Source organism: Saimiri boliviensis, chromosome 1 (genome assembly GCF_048565385.1).
Source record: "Saimiri boliviensis isolate mSaiBol1 chromosome 1, mSaiBol1.pri, whole genome shotgun sequence".
Taxonomy (NCBI): Eukaryota; Metazoa; Chordata; class Mammalia; order Primates; family Cebidae; genus Saimiri; species Saimiri boliviensis.
In genome coordinates this window covers 168,263,811-168,284,174 of record NC_133449.1, presented here as the reverse complement: position 1 = coordinate 168,284,174, position 20,364 = coordinate 168,263,811, and the positions used below count along the sequence as shown (strand labels likewise).

Here is a 20,364-nt window from a genome sequence, read left to right as displayed (position 1 = left end):
AGCAAACAGCACTCAGTGGGCTTCGGCTGGTGGGAATCACAAGTGCCAGGGAAACGTACATGGAAAGTATGAGCAAGTAGTTCATTAAAACCTTCATCTTCGATGTAGGGTGGGAATCTGGAAAGTGGGAGGGAGAAAGGAGGGGAGAGGGAAGGGGACACTAATTAATTGTCTCCCCCTGGTCCTTGACGACACACTCAGCACCCTCCAACAACTCCTTAATAAATAGCTGGAGGAGGTACATCTCTCCACACACACCCAGGCCAGTGTGGGGAAATGGGCTTTTCCCCTGCCTCAGTGCAGGAGTTCTGGGTGGGGCTGAACTGCAGCTCCATGACTCACTGAGAGTTTGTGGGGCTGACGCCTGGTATCCCTAACCCAGGGCTGGGTCCCCTCACCCCCATTTCCCCTTCCCCCAGCTCAGAGCCTTGCCAGCCTTGGCAGCAGTGCTGGGGGCATTGAGTAGTAAGCTCACTCATGGTATAGTGGAATGGCATGGCTGGAAGCCAGGCACCTGGGGTTCATCCCTGTTGGGCCTCTGTGTGACCTCGGACATTGCCCTCCCTTTCCGTGGGTCTTGATATGCAGTCTACTCTCAGCCCTCACCTACATGGGAAGGGCAGTGTGAGCCTTCATACCCAGTAACTCTGAGAAGCTCCAGAGGAGGAAAACTGTCAGACTGGAGGAGTGGGGAAAATTGGCCTTAAAGAAAATCAGAATCCCTGGAGTTGCTGTGTTGTTTTAAATAATGACTTTGGAAGGGGATTCTAAGTTACCAGCCTTTTCTGTGTGCACCAGTTGGTCAGGGTTTGATAAAAAGGTCTCCTCTGCTGGAGGTCCCCTAGGAACTGAGAATCTGAAGCTGCCTATAGGCAGACATGGGGCAGGCTTTGGTCTTCACCAGAGTGTCCTGGAGTGTGATGGTAGACTAGCGTCACTGGCTGAGGGCTCTGGACACATCTCATTTGAGTTCCCTGGACACAGATAAATCTTTCCAAGGTCTTTCTTTGCCATCTTTCCTATCTCCTGCCTCTGATGAAGATGCTGCCCTGACTTCTAAAACAAACTCCCTTTTATAGGCTGTCCAGGACCAGGTCAGAGGTGGGATGTGCTCATGTGCATGTGTCGGAGCCACATGTGGGGGTTGCTTCTGGCAGCCTCCACCTCTGGTCTTGGCCCCTGGCTGACCCTGCTGAGCCAGGCACCCGGAGCTGTCCTCCTGCCACTCTGGAGCTCAGCCTATGCCTCATTCTCTGCTCTGGCTCCCTGGCACCTCGGGGTTCGTTGCAAACAATAACAACAAGCAGAGAGTGACTTTGTACTTCCCAACAGTCTTTCATCCCGAGAGCTCAAAGCAGTTTACAGACCAGGACTCATCAGTCTTCATCCCAGGTCCCAGGCATTCAGTAGGGGTGAAGAGGGGAGAGAGAGCTCTAGTCTTTCCAGATTGGCACAGAAGTATGGCTGGGGTAGGGCAGTGAGTCACCCAGGATGGCCAGTAGGTCTGAGATAGAAATAAAATTGGACTATTGGCTTTAGGTCGCAAGTAGAGGGGATAGTCCCCTTAAAAGAGTATGAGCTGGGCCCTTCCTTCCCCAGGTGGAGGCCTGGGCCCTCTGGCCTGTGTGGGCTCATCGAGTTGCTGGAGGAAGAAGCAGTAGCTTTTTGGAAGCAAAGTCCCTTGGAGTCAGATTTTTGCAGGAGTCCCAAAGTGATGCCTGTTGCTGCCTTCTTCCCCTTGCTGCTGGGAGCTTCAGGGCCAAGTCAGAGAAGCCCTAAGCCTCTGACATTAGGGCATTACCAGAGTGAAGATTCGTGGAGGAAAAGGTGCTGGGCCACCCTGGGCAGGCCCTAGCCCTGGCCTCGGGATTGGCTTCCCAGTTGCTACCCATACCTGGTCAGCCCCTCTTACTCCACGAGATCCTCGTCTGTTCGTTAGCCCACTGGCCTGAGGGATTGCTACTATAGGGAAGAGGGGCTTAGCAAAAAATGAAAACAACCCCTGACAAAGCATTGCCAAAACATGAGACCTGGGCCCCATTCGAACCACATTCTTATTGTATTTTCCACGATTTCTGAGCCGGTAGCACCCCCTTTGTTAACTTGACGGGAAGCAAGTAGCAGCCCATTTTTCCCAGTCTTCCTCCAGCCTAGCCATCCTCTCATCAAGGCTTCCAGGCTCTGACCACCTGGTAGCTACACAAACTTCATAAACTACATGTGCTTTCACTCACTTTTGTGTCTTCAATTCTGCAAGCATTAACTGAGCTTCTATTATGTGAATAAACCATAGGCCCTGCTTTCAGGAAGCTCAGAGACAGATCCTTATACAACTACCTGTGATCGGAACCAAGAGTAAGACCCAAGATAAATGTGCAACATATGGTGAGGAGAGGAATGATTTGTTCTCCTAGGAGGGTGTAGGGAGGACTTCACAGAGGAGATGACATTTGAGCTGAGCCTGGATGGTGAATAGGAATTTACCAGGGAAAGGAAAGGGACTTCTTAGAAGTAGAAACATGTCCATGGCCAAATTGCATTGGAGACAGGGAGGCAGTACTGGCATGTAATGAGTGCTATAGTATCAGTACTGGCATGTAATGAGTTCTTAGTAAATAAGCTGATACTATAAAGGGTAGGTATTATTTTGTCATCCTCACTTTACAGGTGAGAAAACTGGGGTACAGAAAGTCCCATGATGAACCATGAATTAGTGGCAGGATGGGATCTAAGTTCAAGTCTGCCCCCTGCCCTGCTTCAGTCATGCACTGTCCACCTGGTTCTGGGCCCTTCCATGCGCCTCAGCAAAAACCAGGGAGAACAGAGGATCTTTGCTGGTCCACTTGGAGCAGGCCCCTCCCTATCAGGTCACCTGGTCAGATATCTACTTCCTGGGCTCTTGGGTGGGGTTTAGAGGATACAAAGATAAGCAGGTTGGGTTCCTGCCCTCACAGGGAGCTTGTAGTGTGACTGTGGCTGTAAGGTGTGAACAGGAACCATGGACGCTGACACAGGAGGGCAGCCCTGAGGCCTTGTGGCTGCACAAATAGGCAGGAGCTCCTAGAAAGATCGTGGTTTATTGTGGTCAAATGCCTAGCCAGAAACCAAGCTAAAGGTCTAGAGTCTGGCTAGATCTAGCACCAGAATGGGTAGATGTCTGTGGAGCTCTTTGTGCAAAAGATGAACATTTAAATTAGTAGGAACCTGACTTAAAGCACAAACTGGGGACTTGTTAGAAATACAATTTCTTGGGACCTATCCCTGACCAACTGAATCAGTAACTATGGGTATGGGGGCCAGTAATATGCATTTTGCCGTGCCCCTCCCCATTGATTGTGTTTAAGAAACACTGATGGAGCTGGGTGGCCCAGCCTCCTGGAGCAGAGCCCTGTGGAGGGCATGTCAGTTCCATAGGTGTTCACCCAGCTCCGTGGTGTCAGGCATGAGGCTTGGGGTCTGCAGTGCTGGCTGAGATCCTGTCACCTGGCAGGACAAGATAGACATGAATGGACCGAATTCCAATGGCAAGGCCCAGAACAGATAGAAGAGATGAACTCTAACCAGAGGAATCTGAGGAGGCTTCGTGGAGGAGGAGATGGGGTTGAGGCCGACTTTGGAGCGTGAGAAGGACTTTGGCAAAGGGGCTAGGTGCTCAGATTGAAGAAGTCACTTAAGCAGGTATGGAGGCTGGGAAATGGGATATTTGGGGAAATCAGGCACAATCCAGAAGGTATGCTGCCAACACAGTATGTAGGAGGGAGAGACCAACAAAGCCAAACAGTGGATTTTCTGAGTGCCAGGCTAGTGAGTGTGGACTTATCTGAATCAGCAGGGAATGAAGGATTCTGAGCAGGAGGGTGACCTGGTCCAAGCTGCTCTTTAGGAATCATAGCCACCCCCAGAAAGGACAGGAAAAGGGAGAGCATAGTCAGGAGCTCCTGCAGTAGCCCCTCTGAACGTCAGGATGTGTGTGTGGTGATGGGTGGGTAGAGGAGGCCACAGACTTTGCCTCAGGATATCTTGCCAGCTGCAAACACTTTGGGAGGATTCTGGGGATTTGGGTCTGGCAAAGGAGCTGTGACTTCTCGTGCAGTCAGGTGAGGCCTGGATCTGAATTCATATTTCACTCCCTTCACTGTAAAGATGGAGAAACTGAGGCCCTGAGAGGGAAGTCCACACACCAACACAAAGGACTTGACCCTATAAGGCAAGAATGAGGGTAGCAGGCTGCTCCCCTCAACCAGCCACTGCAACCGGGGTCTCACCACTCATGCCTACGGTGCAGTTGGATTCCACTCAGTTCCGTGAGTGCATCATGGTTCCTTCCGGCCTTGTTCCTGTGAACCTGCCGTTCACTTTTCCTGGCATACGTTCTCTCTTAGTAAACTCTTGTTCATCCTTCAGGCTCAGCATAGGCTTTGTTTCCTCCGCAGGGCCTCCCTGGTCCCTAGGGTGAGGAGCACATTGATCAGCTAGAGTCTCCACCAGGGCCAAGGCCACATCAACTTGACCCTCAGCACTTGAAATGTGCTCAGTGCTCAATCCATTCTTGAATGAACACATGGATAAGAACATTTTCAAGCTATTTCACCCTTGTATAGCTTGGGTGAAATAGCTTGAAAATGTGGAGACCTGGCTGGCCCCTCCTGTTCAAAGAGATCAGTCTCATGGAAGGAGGCTGCCCCAGTCGAGCATCCTGCCCAGGCTGCAGCCCCTTAGTGATTGGGCAATGATAGGCTGAGCAAGAGTCATCTTTCTTTGAGGGCCCCGACTTCATCATCTATTCTGCCATTCCAGGGCAGATGCCTGTTTGGACTGATGGGGAGGGAGAGGGATGCACTGGAGAGGAGTGTTGGGTAGAAAAGGGCTCTGGGATTACCTGTCAAGGGACCCCACACTCCAACGAGTGCTCACAGTCGTCTCGATCTGGGCCACTCTGAGGCACCCATCAGTTACAGTCCAGCCTTACATCATTAATTCATTTTCTTGGCCTGTGATCAGTGAGTACCTACTCAGTGGGAAACATGGCCATGCTGCAGCACGTACCCCACCCAGCTCCTCACAGTCTAGAAAGATAAGAACCTGATTTTCTCCAAGGTGAGAAGCCCCTAGAAGAGCATGTGAAAGGCTCAGGGAGTCTGTGTGAGGCAGAGACTGCTTCTAGCTGGGTGGATTAGTGAAGGCGGTGGCATCTGAGTTCTCGGGGGATTTTGATTAATAAGAGCTGCAGGTTATTAAGCTATCTCTCTGTTTCAGGCACCATGTGAACTTCTTGACATACATTACCTTCATTTAATTCTCACCACAATCTTAAAAGGTGCATGAGATTGTCCCTGTTTCACAGACAAGGAAATAAAGGCTCAGAGAGATTAAGGAACTTCCCTAGTTATACAAGATGCTGGGCAGAGCCAGAATGCACAGTGGCATTAGTCTGGCCCCACAGCCTGATGTCTGACTGTCTCAACTCAGCTTCCTGTGTGAGGGATGACATTTAGGGGAAGCAGGAGCAGAGGGCATGGAGGCAGGACAGAATAGGCATGGGCATGTTTGGGGAGAAACCAGTGATTTGGTTTGCCTGAAATATACGATTCTTGAAGGGAAGTGATAAGGGAATGTAGAGAGGCATGTTTGGGAAGGAGGCCCATTCATTCACTGACCTAGCAAACATGACCTGAGGGCCCTGGCTGCCAGGTAAGGAAGGTGGGCGGCCTTTCTCTTCAGACATCACAGAGCCAAGGAAGGTTTCTGAATGGCCACGAGGCACATTGAGTTGGAACTGCCAACTGTACACTGTTCGTGTCGTGGTACCGCGGCATGGGGACCAGTATGGCCTGAGCCAGGGCCTGGCAGATGCTGGAGAGTTATGAGGATAAGAGGATTGGTAGAAGCCAAATGGACTCAGCCTTTGGGGAAAGTCAAGAGAGACACAGGGTTGTCATGGATGACAAAGTGACCGAAAGAGGGAACTCAGGAGGAGCACTCTTGGGAGAGAAGACGGAGAAACTGGTTTTCCACATGTTATATTTGACCTAATGACTAAATACTCAGGTAGGAAGGTGTTCATTTTGGGGTGAGTTCTTTCCAGCCCCCTTGCCCTCACTAGCCTGGACCACAAGGACCACATCTTAGCCCGCCCAGGATCCCAGCATGCCTAGCCTGGGACTTTGATGCTTGTAGTTGAATTTGAAGGGAAGGAGACAGGGCCTCTGGCAGCCTGGGCCCCCTGTGCCTATGGTGAGCACATGAGCCTGTTCCTGCTTTGCTTCAGGCCAGCTAAGACCTTTCTCCTGAAATCCAGCATTTCTTCAAAACCTTGTACTTTTCTTTCTTAAAAATCCACATGAACTTAACACTCTTCTCCATCATATGCATTTGTTCTGATATAAAGGTACTGCTTTTCCTTATTAATAAGCTTGGCAGATCCTCAGAAACAGGCCCTGAGATCATCCTGCGGCTTCGCATGTATCCCGGTTTGAGAAGCCAGTCTTTTCTGCGTGTACAAGGCGCTTCCCCCTTTCCCCAACCCCTGCTACATTTCCCCAAGACTCAGAGCTTCAGAAACAACTTTCTCCAAACAGGCGAGGAGGCAGGAAGCGCAGGCCCACCCCAAAGGGGATGGAGCTCTGGGAATCCCTCCTTGGCCCTTTCTGAATTCCCCAAGCAAGAGGCAGCCTAGTCCACCAACAGCAGGCTCTTTCCACAGAGGGTTCTCCTGGGCCAGGGCCCACGACTTTGGCCCAGAGCCCAGCGTTCCCCAGTAGGGAGATTAAACAGAGTTTGGGTAAATGGTAAGTTTTTCAGAACTGTCATCTCTGCTTTGTCCCCAACCTCCGCCCTCAGCAGCTGAAGAGATGATAATGGTCAGAGGCCTTCCATCCCTCCATAGAGAGCTTTCTCTTCCTTCATTCCTCTAAAATAGACAGAGCCTGGTTTATAAATGAGTCAACTGAGGCTCAGAGAGGCTAAACGACTTACCTAAGGGCAGACAGCTGAGAAAGTGGGAGACTGGGACAAAGACCTGGATTGCTGTGTCCTCAGCTGCCTCTCTTTCCCCTGTTCCTGCTCTGCTTCCTCTGTGCCTCATCCGTGCCAGCTCTAGGTGTCTGCAGCCTGTGCCCCAAGCACTGCTAAGAACCCAGGGAGACGGAGGCGTCTGTGCTGAGGATCCCTATGCCACCCCAGCAACTGCTGCCCTGCTCTGTGAACCTGTGCCGTCTCTCATAGACATGGGTGGCATCCCCCTCCGACCCCACTCTCTGCTGCTCATGTGCCACACTGTGTCCCAGTCCTGCACTGGGTGGTGCACTCTGGGTGCACCATATCCCAGTCCTACACTGGGTGGCGGCGTGACTCCGGGGACTAGGCATCTCTCCCTGGCCTTGCAGAGTCCTGAGGAGGCCAGTGTTTCTCTCAGGATGCTTGACTCCTAGCAGAGGGGGCTATGGGTGGGAATAGTGTTGTCCCTGCTGGTCAGGCCTGGGCCTGTGCATACCTGCTGTCACATTGCAGGTTGGGTGTCAGTGGATGGATGCTTCTGTATGGGCAGGTGAAGCTTTAAGGCAGGAATCATTTCGGTTGGTCTTGGTGCTGCCGAGTTTTGCCGCCTCCTCCTCCTCCTCCTCCTTCTCCTCCTCCTCCTCCTCCTCCTCCTCCTCCTTCTCCTCCTCCTCCTCCTCCTCCTCCTTGCCCCTCCCCCTCCCCCTCCCCTCCCCCTCCCCCTCCTCCCCCTCCCCCTCCCCCTCCTCCTCCCCCTCCCCCTCCCCCTCCTCCTCCTCCTCCTCCTCCTCCTCCTCCTCCTCCTCCTCCTCCTCCTCCTCCTCCTTCCCCCTTCTTCTCTACCTGCCCTCCCGTTGCAGTGTCTGCCTTCCCTCTTTAGTTCTCATCCCAGCCGGCCGGCCTGTCTTCTCCTTGCAGCTGAAGTACCAGGCACCTGGGCTGCTGAGCTGAAAGCCCATCAGGTCTGGGCTGGTTTTGCTGGTGCAGGGAAGGTGGTCCTCTTTGAGGCTCTACTCCTTTCCCGGCCTCTGTGGGAGCCCTCAACGGGAGGCAGAGACCAAGCCAAGGGCCGGGCCATGCCTCATTTCCCACCAAATCCCCAGTGACTGGTAAGTGCCTGGTACATCATAGGGACTGTTGCATGTGGGTATTTGTTGGATGGATGTAAGAAGAGGGCAAAGCCAGCCCAGGCGTCGGGCTGGGCCTAGATGGCTGAGGAGATGTGGCTCAGGGAAAGCCAGGCAGCCCAGCTGGGCATACACTCCCTTTGGGAGCCTGTCCTGTGAGTGTGAAATGGCTCTTCTGCAGGCCATGGGGAGGATGCCTGGCTGCCTAGGCCGTCTGTGCCCACTTAAACCAGCTGTGTTTTTAATTTAGTGGGTTTTCTTTTTTCCTCATTTGAACTTGGAGTCTGTAATTAACCTCCAATAGGTTGCAGTCACTTTGTGGGTGGGAGAAGGGTGGGAAGGGGGCCGGCCCGCAGCTGGCCAGCAGCAGGACAGTGGGAAACTTTGATGCCAGGCAGGCTGGCCACGTTGTCTCCAGGTGTTGCTCTGCAAAGGGAACTGCTCAGCCTTAGTCATGAGGTGAGGATCATTAACCCTTTTAAGAGCCTGCTGCCCCTGCCCGCTGGGTGCCAGGAAGGAGGCAGAGCCAGGTCCTTTCTGGCTGGGTTGCCCAGCCATGTCCCGAGCGTCTGTCTTGCTCTCAGATCTGGGTAGGCTCCGCACCCACCGCCCACTGCCGAGAGGAATGAGATTAAGCTGCTGGCAGCAGCGGCACCTCCTGGCCTCCGGGCTGGGATGTGGGAAGGAGCAGTCCTGGTTGTCGCTGTTGTCGCTATCTTTAATGAGGTGCTTTCTGGGGATGGCCTGTCAAACAGATACAGGCCAGATGCCCCGGCTTGGCACTGGGAGATAGGAAGCAGAAGCCACCAGATACCCTGTGGCCCAAATCATGGCAACCATGGGGCGATGTCCTAAGGTTTTATGGATTCTGTTCTGGCAGAAAATATTTTTGTGGAGGCCGAGGCCATCCTTGAGAGAGCTTCTTCTTGTTCTTATAAAGCTGCCAAAGGAGATCTCCCCACACCTCCACTACAGTAAACCCTAGTCCTGTTTAGGTGAGCCCTCTCCCAGAAGGAAGACGACTGGATAGAGTAGCCACTGGGCTTCCCCTGAAACGAAGGAATATGGGAACTCAGCAGAGGGGGCTTGGTCTGAGGAGGAAACCCTAGGGGAAGGGAGAGCCGCCGAATACCCAAGGACCCACCTGGGTCATCAGCTTGCCGCCTGCCTCTTTATCTCTGGGGAAGGAGCCGCTGCAGGGATCAGGGTGTCAGTGATGGTCATGGGTGCAGAGTGCTGGGAACTTCCCCACTTCTTGTGCACACAGAACTTCCTCTTGCTTTTGCTCTATGCTGCTCATCTGTCCACTCTCCTGTGTGCTGGACCTTTGAGGGTCCCCTTTCTGCATGAGAAAGCATGCATGGACCCCCAGGACTGCTGCTTCTCCCTTCAGCCACAAAGCTGAATTTATGGAGAAATTCATTGCTATATTGTTATTATTAGCAGAACATTGGAGACAACCTAATACACTCATCTGAACAATGAAATATTATGCAACGATTGAAATGATTCTAGACTTGGAAAAATGTTTGGAATGTATATTGACTGAGAAAAGTAGGATATAAAGCATTTTGGAGAGCAAAGTCTTTTGGGAAACATTTGAAAATGCCTACAGTGCCTTTCTCTCTGGTGGCAATTGAATTGATTTAGATGTGTTTTTCTTTTTCCTTACTTGTGTAATTTTTTCACAACAAAAATTTCTTATGTAACAACACAACAACAGAAGGGGACGAGCTAAACTCTTTGGGGAGTAGGGGGCGGTTACTGCATATACAGCTGGATCATTTCTGTCTGGGGCCAAACACAGAACCTGGCTCAAAGCAGGCATTCAATAAACAGGGGAAAGGAGAGGTGCTCAGTACTCAAGGGCTCAAGTAGCCATGGGCTTGCTGCCCACCCCTCCATCTGTCGGGAAGGAGCAGCGGTAGGGATCACTGTCGATTGAACGGGGAATAAGTGCCTGCCCACTGCATTGCTTCAGTTCTTTCCTCGACAGATCCTGTGCATCCCAGGAAGCCTGTTCCTCTGCTTGGTTCAGCTCTGGCCCCAACACATTCTCGGCACATGGTGCGATGGTCTCTACACCCATACGCTAGCATTGCATTCTGGGCCCTGGGCCTTGTATTGTTACAAGAGACACAGATAATACCTGACCTCGCTCAGAGAGGGTGTCTAGGTAAGGGGCTGACCCAGCCCAGTCATGTCTGAGGCCCCGTAAGAACTGTCTCTGGATGCACATATGTCTGCTGTGCAAACAGCCCCTCAGCCTTACCCCATATGACCCCAGGGGCTGGTACTAGATCCAATGGCTAGATGACGCATAGAGAAAGGATGGTGGCTGAGAACAAGAATGAATTTAAAATGTAGAAAGTAAGATCAATCATCCCCCAACTTATAAGCCTCTAATGCCTTCCCAACACACCTACAAAACAAATCCAGGGCCACCTTGGGGAGGTCACCTCAATCCTTGCCACAGAAAACCTGGCAGGGCTCTAGGCCCAGGAGTTAGGGTCGGGAGGGCATTGTTCCAAAGCCATCTGGCATACATTCTTCTCTTTCCTGCCACCTATGCTGCTGCCACTGCCCCCTGACCCCAAGAAACTTTCCTACAAGGTTTGCCCGACCCTGGCTTTCAACTTTCAAATGACTGCAAACTAGGATTTCTGTGAGCAAAAGACCAGGACTGGCAGCTGCCAGAGCAGGAGGCATGGCTTTTAGCATCACAGATGATGAACTGTTAAGAGCTATAAAGGAAAACTCTTTGTAAAGAACATGGCATGATTCAAATATATGGTTATTTTTATTTTGTCATGCTTTAAACCAGTGCTGTCCAATAGAAATATAATGTAATCCACGTATCTAATTAAAAAACTTCTAGTAGGCACATAAAAAGGTCTTGTTTTTCTTTTAATGCGCAAAACAAATCCAGACTTCTCATCCTAGCTTGCGCAGCCCATGTCAGCCTGGGCCCTGCCTACCTCTCCAAGCTCCCCTCACACCCTGCCCACCTTCTACTACCTTCCAGCCACATACGCCTCTTTTGGCCCCATGAACTCACCAAGCCCATTCCCACCTTAGGGCCTTTATCCAGCTGCATTTTGTTTTTACTGTTGCATATTTAGCGCTGGCTTTTTGCTTGTTGTCCCCCTCACTAAAATTGAGACTCCCTAACAGTAGGATGTTTACCTCTTGGTGTGGTTGAATGAATGAATGAATGAATGAATGAATTCATTTGGAGTGAATTGAATAAATACATAAGGAACAGGTGAACTAGATAGGGTTGTTCTGAAGTGAGTGGACTCTCCAAAAATGGCTGAATCACACAAGGTTCTCACTAGATGGAGTGGGCTCCCTGTGATTTGAAATGTGGTCCTGTGTTTTCCATCGGTGGTTGGCAGTGACTTTGGAGCTCTCAGTTCCTCAGGCCCTCTAAATTAGGGCCATGCCTACTGTTTCTGGGGACAGTCCTATGTAGCACCATCATCGCTAAGCAGTGGCCACAGGCTCAGTGCACAGTATTGCACTGGAACTTATGTCAGGAATCAAGATGGTAGAGTCACCTCTGCTTCCTCCCACCAGGTGCCACCACCATCCCCACCCCACCTTGCTGGGAGGGAAGTGGCCCATGGTGGTGGGGACAGGTGGTTGGTTCCCTTGTCTCTAAGTTGCAAGAAAAGTCAACACACTCCAAGTAGGGTAAGGGAACACTTTAGACCCTGAGATGAGCTCTCTGTGTTGTGTCCCCAGATGACAAAAATGGGGAAGGGACTAGTTGGAGGTCACCACTTGACCAAGAAGTTAGATCATCACCAGGTGTCAACCCAATCTTAGCACAAAGCCACCTGTGCATATGTGTTCAGTTTGTAACCAGTCATTGAGCTATACACTTACAATACGTGCACTTTCCTGAATGTGTCACATTTCCAAAAATAAAGGAGCACACCTGAAGAGCCCTTTAGAACCCACAACCTGAACCCACGCTCATAGCTTCGGCTTCAGAATGCCTAGGATATGTCACAGGTACCTGATTGTAAAGCTTCCCATGTGATTCTGATTAGCATCCAGGGTTAAGGCCTAACATAAGCAGTGACTGGGGACTCCAGAGCAGATGAAGGAGGGAGTGGGGGGTGGGTAAGGGAAGGAAGATAAGGCAGGATTTCAGTCACACTTAGAATAATCAAGTTCCAAAACATCCAACGCATTGATAGATTGATGCACATAGAATTTCTGGGTGCCAAAAAAAAAAAAAGAAGAAGAATCAGCAATATAAAAAAACAGGTAACTGAGGGGAAAAAACTTTGTAGCAAAAGGTTAATAGCCTTAATATTTATAAAAAGCTCTTACAAATCACTAGGATGAGCACTCAGTAGAAAAACAGATGGCGTGCATGAACAGGCAATTCAAAAAGAAGAAATACAATGGGCCAATACACTTATGAAAAATGTTCAGCCTCATCAGTAATCAAATAAATGCAAATTAAAACAACAAAGAGACATTACCTTTTGCCTAGCTAATTGGCAAAGATTAAAGGCACGATAATACCTTGTGTTGGTGAGGGTGTGGAAAAAACAGGCACTGTCATTCACTGGGGGGAGTGCAAATTGGTGCAACCTTTCCAAAGGGCAATTTGGCAATGCACAAAGCTGAGGAAGACTGTGTACCCTCTGACGCAGCAATTCCACTTTTAGGAAGATCGCCTTAGGAAATAATTGTGAATAATAATAATAATAGCTAACCTTTGTTAAATGTTCTCTGTGTGCCAGATGGTACATGCATTATCTCATAGAATCCTCACAGCCATCATCCTAAAAGGTAAGAGCTATTATTTATCCCTGTATTTTACAGCTGAGGAAGTTGAGGTGCAAACAAATGAAGTTAATTCTTGAGGACACAAATCTAACAAGTAGCAAAGTCTGGATTGAAACACAGGCAGCCTGAGTCTAGAGCCCTGCTGCCCCGTACAGCAGTGTACATGGGGTGTGTGCAGAGATAAAGCTGCAAGGATGTTCTTTTGGGGTTTTCTGTAATGGGAAGGTGGAGGGGGGCATGCTGTATATTCCACACAGGAATCAGTTACATAAATTATGATGCACCCATACAGGAACATTATGCAACCATGAAAAATGATGCTGTAAGAAAAACGGTGTGTGAATATTTGGGGGGAGGGGAGATTTGTATATGCATAAAAGATTTCTGAAATGAGGTCAAAGGATCTGGTAAGATTGATTGTCTCCTAAGAGACAACTGTGTGGTTGTGGCCAGAAGTTAGAGAGAGACATGTTTTTAAAGCCATAGACCCTTTTCACTTCTTGAATTTTGAATCATGTTGATGTCTATCAAGATATATGTATGTATATTCCATGGAATCATTGTCAAAATATATACATAAACATATATACACATATAAATATAATACACATATAAAAATAAATACACATATAAGTTACATTATAGAATTTGTTCCACATAACTTCATTTCCTTGAAATGCTACTAAGAGTTCTAAGAAAAAAAGCTTCAAGGCCCTCACTTAAAGAACGATACTGAAGTTAATAAAGATACTTCTTTTTTTTTTTTTTTTTTTTTTTTGAGATGGAGTCTCGCTCTGTTGCCCAGGCTGGAGTGTAGTGGCACAATCTCAGCTCCCTGAAACCTCTGCCTCCTGGGTTCAAGCAATTTTCCTGCCTCAGCCTCCTGAGTAGCTGGGATTGCAGGTGTATGCCACCATGCCCAGCTAATTTTTGTATTTTTAGTAGAGACGGGGTTTCACCGTGTTGGTCAGGCTCGAACTCCTGACCTCATGATCCACCCTCCTCGGCTTCCCAAGTGCTAGGATTACAGGCGTGAGCCACTGCGCACAGCCAAAGATACTTCTTTAACTATGTTTAACCCACATGTTCGCCAAACTCATTTTCGCATGGAACCCTCTTCTCAAGGAATACCTGTTTTCATCTCTCCAGATACTCCTGCTTATAGAATTCAGTTTGGGAAATACTATTATTAATATTTAACACCCAGGCAAAAGGGTTACATTGTTTCATTAAATGAAAGAATACATAGAGCCTGGCACATAGAACTTAAGAAAGGTTAGCTATTATTGTTACTATTATCCACAAATGGCATTGATTCCTTTTTGTTTACAAATGGGGGAGGTGTTATTTATGAGTATGGAGACAAGGGATGGTTTTGTTTTCTTCTTTTTTCATCTCTCTGTATTTTTTAATTTTCTAAAATGAACAAAATTATTTTACGAGAATTATTGCATAAGCCTACATCATTCATTTTTAAAGGCTTCCTTTCTGTGCTTCCTCTGTACCCTGTACCCCTCTCATCTACTCCCTGCGTATATGCAGCAGCTCAGGGTGAAGTTCAATGAGGGGACCCTGTTCTAGCTGGGCCCTTCTGCCTGCCCTTCTCCAGAGCCAACTCTGAGCTGCCAGGGAAAGGGCCATTCAGTTCCCAGGCAACTCCCTGGCTCCAATAGACCCTCCCTTCTGCTACTAGAAGGCTTTTAACCATCTCACAGAGAGAGAGGATACCACAAAATCAGACACAATTCTGCTACTAGCCTGACACATGGCAAATCCTGTTACCTGAGCTTTGCTCCCAGCTCTGCGGCTGCCTGGCTACATGGCTTGAGGCAAGTGTCTTCACCTCTCTGAGTCTCATCTGCACCGTCAGTGTCAGTATGACACTACCTCACAGAGCTCAGGGACCAAACGAGAGCCTGCATGAAGGCTTTGTGTATCCTGTAAGGGACTATCCCACTGGAAATTATTATCCACCTCTGGAAATTATTATCCACCTCAGCAGTGAGCACTGGCTTGGCCTCACCTTCCTGAGAACAGACTACTCTCTCGTGTGTGTGTATGTGTGTGTGTGTGTGTGTGTGTGTGTGTGTGTGTGTGGTGTGTGTGTGTGTGTGTGTTTTGGTGAGGAGAGGAGCAAGGAAGTAAAACACGGGAGACTGGGGTGTGTGGAAGCAGAATGTATTTAATCAGCTTGGCATTTGCAGTTTTGCATCCGTGATTGGGCCTGAGCCCACCGATGCAGTCCCCATGGCTTGTTACCCATGATTTTTAATCCTGAGCACCGATGTCAAGATCTGGGTTTGAATCCCAGTTCCATCATCTGCCCTTAGGGAAGTAACTTCACCATTCCAAGCCTCTGTTTTCCCATCTGTGAGTGGGTTTAATCATGGGGTTATTGTGAAGATTTCATAAGCTAATATAAAGCTTCATACCATTCAAGGCATAAGGAAACTCTGCAAGTTATAACTACATCGATGTCATCGTATTACTCACTGTAAATGTTTATTGAACTAGGAAATGACACCAGGAGGGGTGGCTCTCAGGATCACCCCTTCCTTCCCCGGTTCTAGCCCAAAGACAGTGGCCCTTACTCTCTGCTACTCATGCTTGGCACTGCCCCTACCACCACCATGCTCAACTATCTGCCTTGTACCCACAGCCACCCGGCCCAAGCTGAAGAAGATGAAGAGCCAGACGGGACAGGTGGGTGAGAAGCAATCACTGAAGTGTGAGGCAGCAGCTGGTAATCCCCAACCTTCCTACCATTGGTTCAAGGACGGCAAGGAGCTCAACCGCAGCCGAGACATTCGCATCAAATATGGCAACGGCAGGTGAGCAATACCCAGCCTGTCTTTCATCCAACCAGCTGTCCTCCCTCTTCTCGAGGTGCGGGGGCCTGAGCAAAGGGCAGGGCTGTGCCCCCAGTCTCACCCGTAGAGCCAGTCCTAGCCCTTCTCCCTACTCCCCTTCCTTGCCACTCCCAGCCTTCTCCCTGCAGCTCGGGGACCCTCTGGTCATGGTGGCCCAGGATCTTGCAGACCACAGGCAAGAATTAAGCCATTAGCTTCTCTGGATAGTTGAAGGCAATTTGATTGTTCACAGTCAGCTCTATCAGTGTAAGTCCCTGCTCATCCCTAAAACTTCTCAAAAGACCTGCTGCAGCGTCGGAAAGCCCCATCGTTGGTGAAAGACCCTAACTCCAGAATGCCTCTGGGAGGTCACACGTGATGGGCTGCTTTCTCAGCTTATCAAGCTGTCCCTTGTCAGAGAGCTAGGTAAGGGGAAAGGGATCAACACTTTGATTGGTGTTGGAGAACTCTGTTCCTCAGACGGTTTTCCCCTAAAACATGAGAATTGTCTTTAATCCTGGATCAGTGCTTCAGGGAAGTGAATCAGAGAAGTTCCCTGAGTCTCCAGGCTATGAGAGATGATGGCCTGTCTTCCATTTTGGGTGGGTCAGGCAGGGGGCTTCTGGCACCAGAGAATCTGATCATCCAAGGCAGACCACCGCCTCTCTCCTGCCTCTCAGAGAGAAGCAAGGGGAAAAACCCCTGCCTGCCAGCTAAGCAGGCACTCTACCTGATGTCTGCCCTGTCGGCTCCAGGGACCTAGACCTTCCCTCTCTGACTGAGGCGCTCCCAAGGCTTTTCCGCACCCCTCCCAGGGTAGCTTACAGCCACTCCCTTACTGGCTGTCATTTTCCTCCTCACCACCTCACCACACACACAAAATGCAAATTAGGATGATTTTAGAGCACACCAGCCTACCCACAACAAAAAGTGGTGGAAGGCCCGGGCTGGGCCGGCTGCCTGGGTTTGCCATGGCCCTGCCTCCGGCCCTCTGACTCTGGAACCTGGAAAAGGGATGAGGGACTCAGGGGACTGGGAGTTGCTTCCAGTTCTCTGATTGTCCTTGCAAGAGTGGGGAACAGAAGTAAAACTGATCACTCTAGAAAATGATCCTGGCAGAAAACAGAATGTAATTAAGGAAGGGTTTGGCTTGGATCAAAGGTTTGTGGGTGAAAGAATGCCACTTCCTAAGGAACTTGCCATGACCAGCGGCAAGTCGGGAGTTCTGGATGTCCCTATTCTACAGCATTGGCAAGTGCTCAGGCTGCCCACCCAGCTCACCTTCTGAGACCACCCCACCCCTTCTCACTGTCCTTCCAAGGCTGGCTCCAAGCTGGAGCGAATGAGCAGGCTTCTTGGAGCTGGGCAGTTGGGTCCCATCTCCCTCCTATCCTCTTTCTAGAAGATGGCTTCTCCCCTGCTTCACTGCGGTGATGGAAGTCGGGAGAGCCCCCCTTTCCCTCCTCATGGCTCTCAAACATGTCCACAACCTGCCTATCCTCATCCCACCCTATCTAGTGGCCCACACTCACACTCACCCTCCCTCCCACACCTTCCCACACACAGAAACACGCCCGCAGAGCCCTGGTGCCACCAACTCACTCCTTTCTCTGGTAACTTCAGCTTTCTCTCCCTACCAACAAACCCACGTCCATGGCTTTTTTTTTCCTCAAATGCTCTTTCTCCACGCCGCTGCTCTCCTGGCCCTCCAGCAGTTGCCCCGTCTCACTTCCGCCCTCCACCACCACAGGAAGTCACTAAAGGAGCTGCCCTCACGCCCACTGACTGCACACTCTCTCGTCCTCCACCCACTCGTTGCCCTGCTGGAATCCACCTTTCAAGTAAATCCCCAACCTCTCGATGGCTGTGGCCCTGGAGAAACCCCGGTTATCTCCACGCTCCCTGGCTCAGGCCTCCAGACCTCTCAGCAGCCTCGGCATGGGAACACCTGCCCCCTGGTTCTGTGGTGCTCCTCCTGGTCCTGCCGTGAGTCTGGACACTGTCTCTTAGTTGCCGTCAATGCTGGAACTTTCCTGAGCTTTGGGCCACACTCTGCTTTTCTCCCTTTCCACCGGTGGGTGATTTCACCTTCTCCTGTTGCTTTAAGAATCTGAGACCCCAAGTCTCCATCTTCAGACATGATAGCTTTTCACCTGAGTTCCAGACCCGTGCTGCCAGGGAGACAGTAGGGGCCACACCTGAGACGCCCCACAGACACCTCCGATTCTGAATGCCCCATCCGGCCTCTCCCCTACCCGCTCTAGACCTTTCTCTCCCTCCCGTGTTTTCCTCTCACCTATAGCTCAACCAGACTCCCTGATGCTCAACCCTGACCCCTTGTCGTCTGCGCGGGGGGGTCACTCCTCTTTCCCTGCCTGCACATTTCTTATCTGGTCTCCCTGTCTCTAGCCTCCTTTCCTCCTCTGTCCCACTCTCAGCCACTCCCCACGTTTTCTGAACCACAGGCCCCTTTGAGAATTCATTTCTGAATCTAACGTATCTGGGTGGAGTATCAACTATGTGCCAGGCACCCTGCTAGAGGCTCAGGATATGTCAGTGAACGAAACAGACATGGTCCTTACCTTCAGGAGTCTCTAATCTAGCTTCTAGTATAGAATCTGGTAGAAGCCTCATCCTTTTCTTCAAGAAAAAATTGTGGCTTACGTGCCCAGTTTGCTTGTAATTCTAGAGGTCCACAGTCACTGAGCCCTGTGAGTGCCGGATGGGAAATGATCTTTCTAACATGAACATCTATTCAATCATCCATTCGAGACAGAGCTTGAGAGCCTACTGCATGCCAGGTACAGCCTTGGGGCTCTTCCGACTCCTATTCCTGGCCTACAAGTCACTACCCTGCTGTTTCCTGAACTGCGACACTCCCAGCTGCTGGTCTTTCCTTTCATGGCCCAGGCTGTTCCCTATGCCGGCAGCTCTCCTCCCCTCGCTTGTCCCTGGCAAGGCTCTCCAAGGCCCGGCTTCAATGTCGTATCTCTGCGACACCTTCCTAATCTCTCCAGGCAGCTCTCATTGTCTCCTCCCATGGTGCCTTAGACGTTGCCTCATTGCTTTGTGGAGGGATCTCTCTCTCTCCTTCCAACATGAGAGAGCCTAAAAGCCTGGAGCCCTACACCCAGACACCCCCTTCTCCCCTATAGGACCTGGCAGAGAGCTCTGCACTGAGGGCTGAATTGAGGAGAATCTGACAGGGGTAGCAGCACTTCTCTCCTGGGCGTAGAGTCCCACTGGGACTGGGCAGCAGGCCCTTTGGATAGTCTTAGCCTTCTGAACCAGTTACTATCCTGGTTAAGCCTCAGTTTCGTCTGACAAATGGGTTACCCAGTCCAGAAACAGGGCCTGGTCTTCTCCTGGGTATTATGGACCCCTAAGAGTCTAAAGTGTGCCCCCTGTCCCCTACCTTTCAAGGCCCTGCCCCATTTGCTGCATCCAGAAACTTCCTTGATCTCCCTGTCCTGCCCTGGGCTCTCAGCAGTGAGGTGTGAGTGCTGGAGGAGTGGGCCACGACAGGGAACCTCTGACTCCCTGCAACCAAGGTGCCCTAGGAGTGACTTAGTGAGAACTGCCACCTGTACACACTACCCATCCTACACTACACACCTCACCTAATAGAGGGGCCTGGGCAGCAGCAGGAATCTGCTTTCTGACAAAATGTTCTCTGTCCTGGTCTGCCCACACAGCAGCTGGCTCCCCTGCCTCCTGGCACTCTCCCTGCCCAGGTCGCGCTCTGTCAGGGCATCTCTGATGGCCTGTAGAGACCCCCTCCTCAGTGGGTGCTGTCTGTCTCTGTGCCCACTGCACTGAGACATCTCATCCAAGCCCTCCTGTGCCAGGAGAAAACTGCCCCCCCAAGCCCTGGGCACGGGGCCTTCCCCTGCAGAGCCACATGTTCCCTTGTTTATGAGGGGCAGGCTGGAACAGGCCCCTTGAGCAGGCAGGGGCGGTGGGGAGGCGCTGAGGAAAATGTAGAGGACATAGCTGCCCAGATCACGTCCCTGCCAGCAGAGAACCACCTGGGGAGGTGGGGGGCGGGCATGATCACCATCTCGGGGCAAACCTGAGTCAGCGTGTGATGGGGCAGCAGGAGCCGAGCACAGCACCCAGCCTGCCTCTGAATCCTCGGGCTTCCGCCTGGAGCTGGTAGTGAGGAGGGAGAAGGTGGTGACTCTAGCTCTTGCGGGGCCTGAGAAACCCACAGAGCCCCGCCCTTCAGCCCTGACCCAGAGCCCCATGTGCATCTCCAGGGCCTGCTTCGGTGAAACCATCAGACAGCTGCTAAACCAGGACACCTGCAGCAAGCCTCAGGGTCATTGTCTCTGTCCCCTGCCTCTTTATTGTTCCTCAGAGGGAAGGGGTTCTCCCGGGGCCCTGGACCTCCATTCTACAACCTGCTTTTCCTCATCCCACCCTACCTGGTGCCACATGCCTGCATGTGGGGAGTCCATTCTTAAAATTCTGCCACATCCTGCTACATATGATGCTGTGTAAGGGAAGCACCTCTGAATTCCGTAGTGGGTGACAAGGAGAATCTGGCTCTGAGTCCCTTGTGCATCAACACCCCCACCCCC

The 20,364-nt window shown here is 50.8% G+C and overlaps 1 protein-coding gene across 5 annotated transcripts in view; it reads left to right on the top strand.

Moving 5' to 3' along the window:
- The window catches only part of NRG2 (neuregulin 2), a 191,208-nt gene that overhangs the window by 135,798 nt on the left and 35,046 nt on the right, over window positions 1–20,364 (top strand). For all 5 annotated transcript variants that reach the window (XM_039468269.2, XM_039468262.2, XM_039468267.2 and 2 more), the window contains exon 2: window positions 15,592–15,763. In XM_039468269.2, coding sequence (XP_039324203.2) covers window positions 15,592–15,763 — 172 coding nt within the window. The remainder of the gene's footprint in view (window positions 1–15,591; window positions 15,764–20,364) is intronic.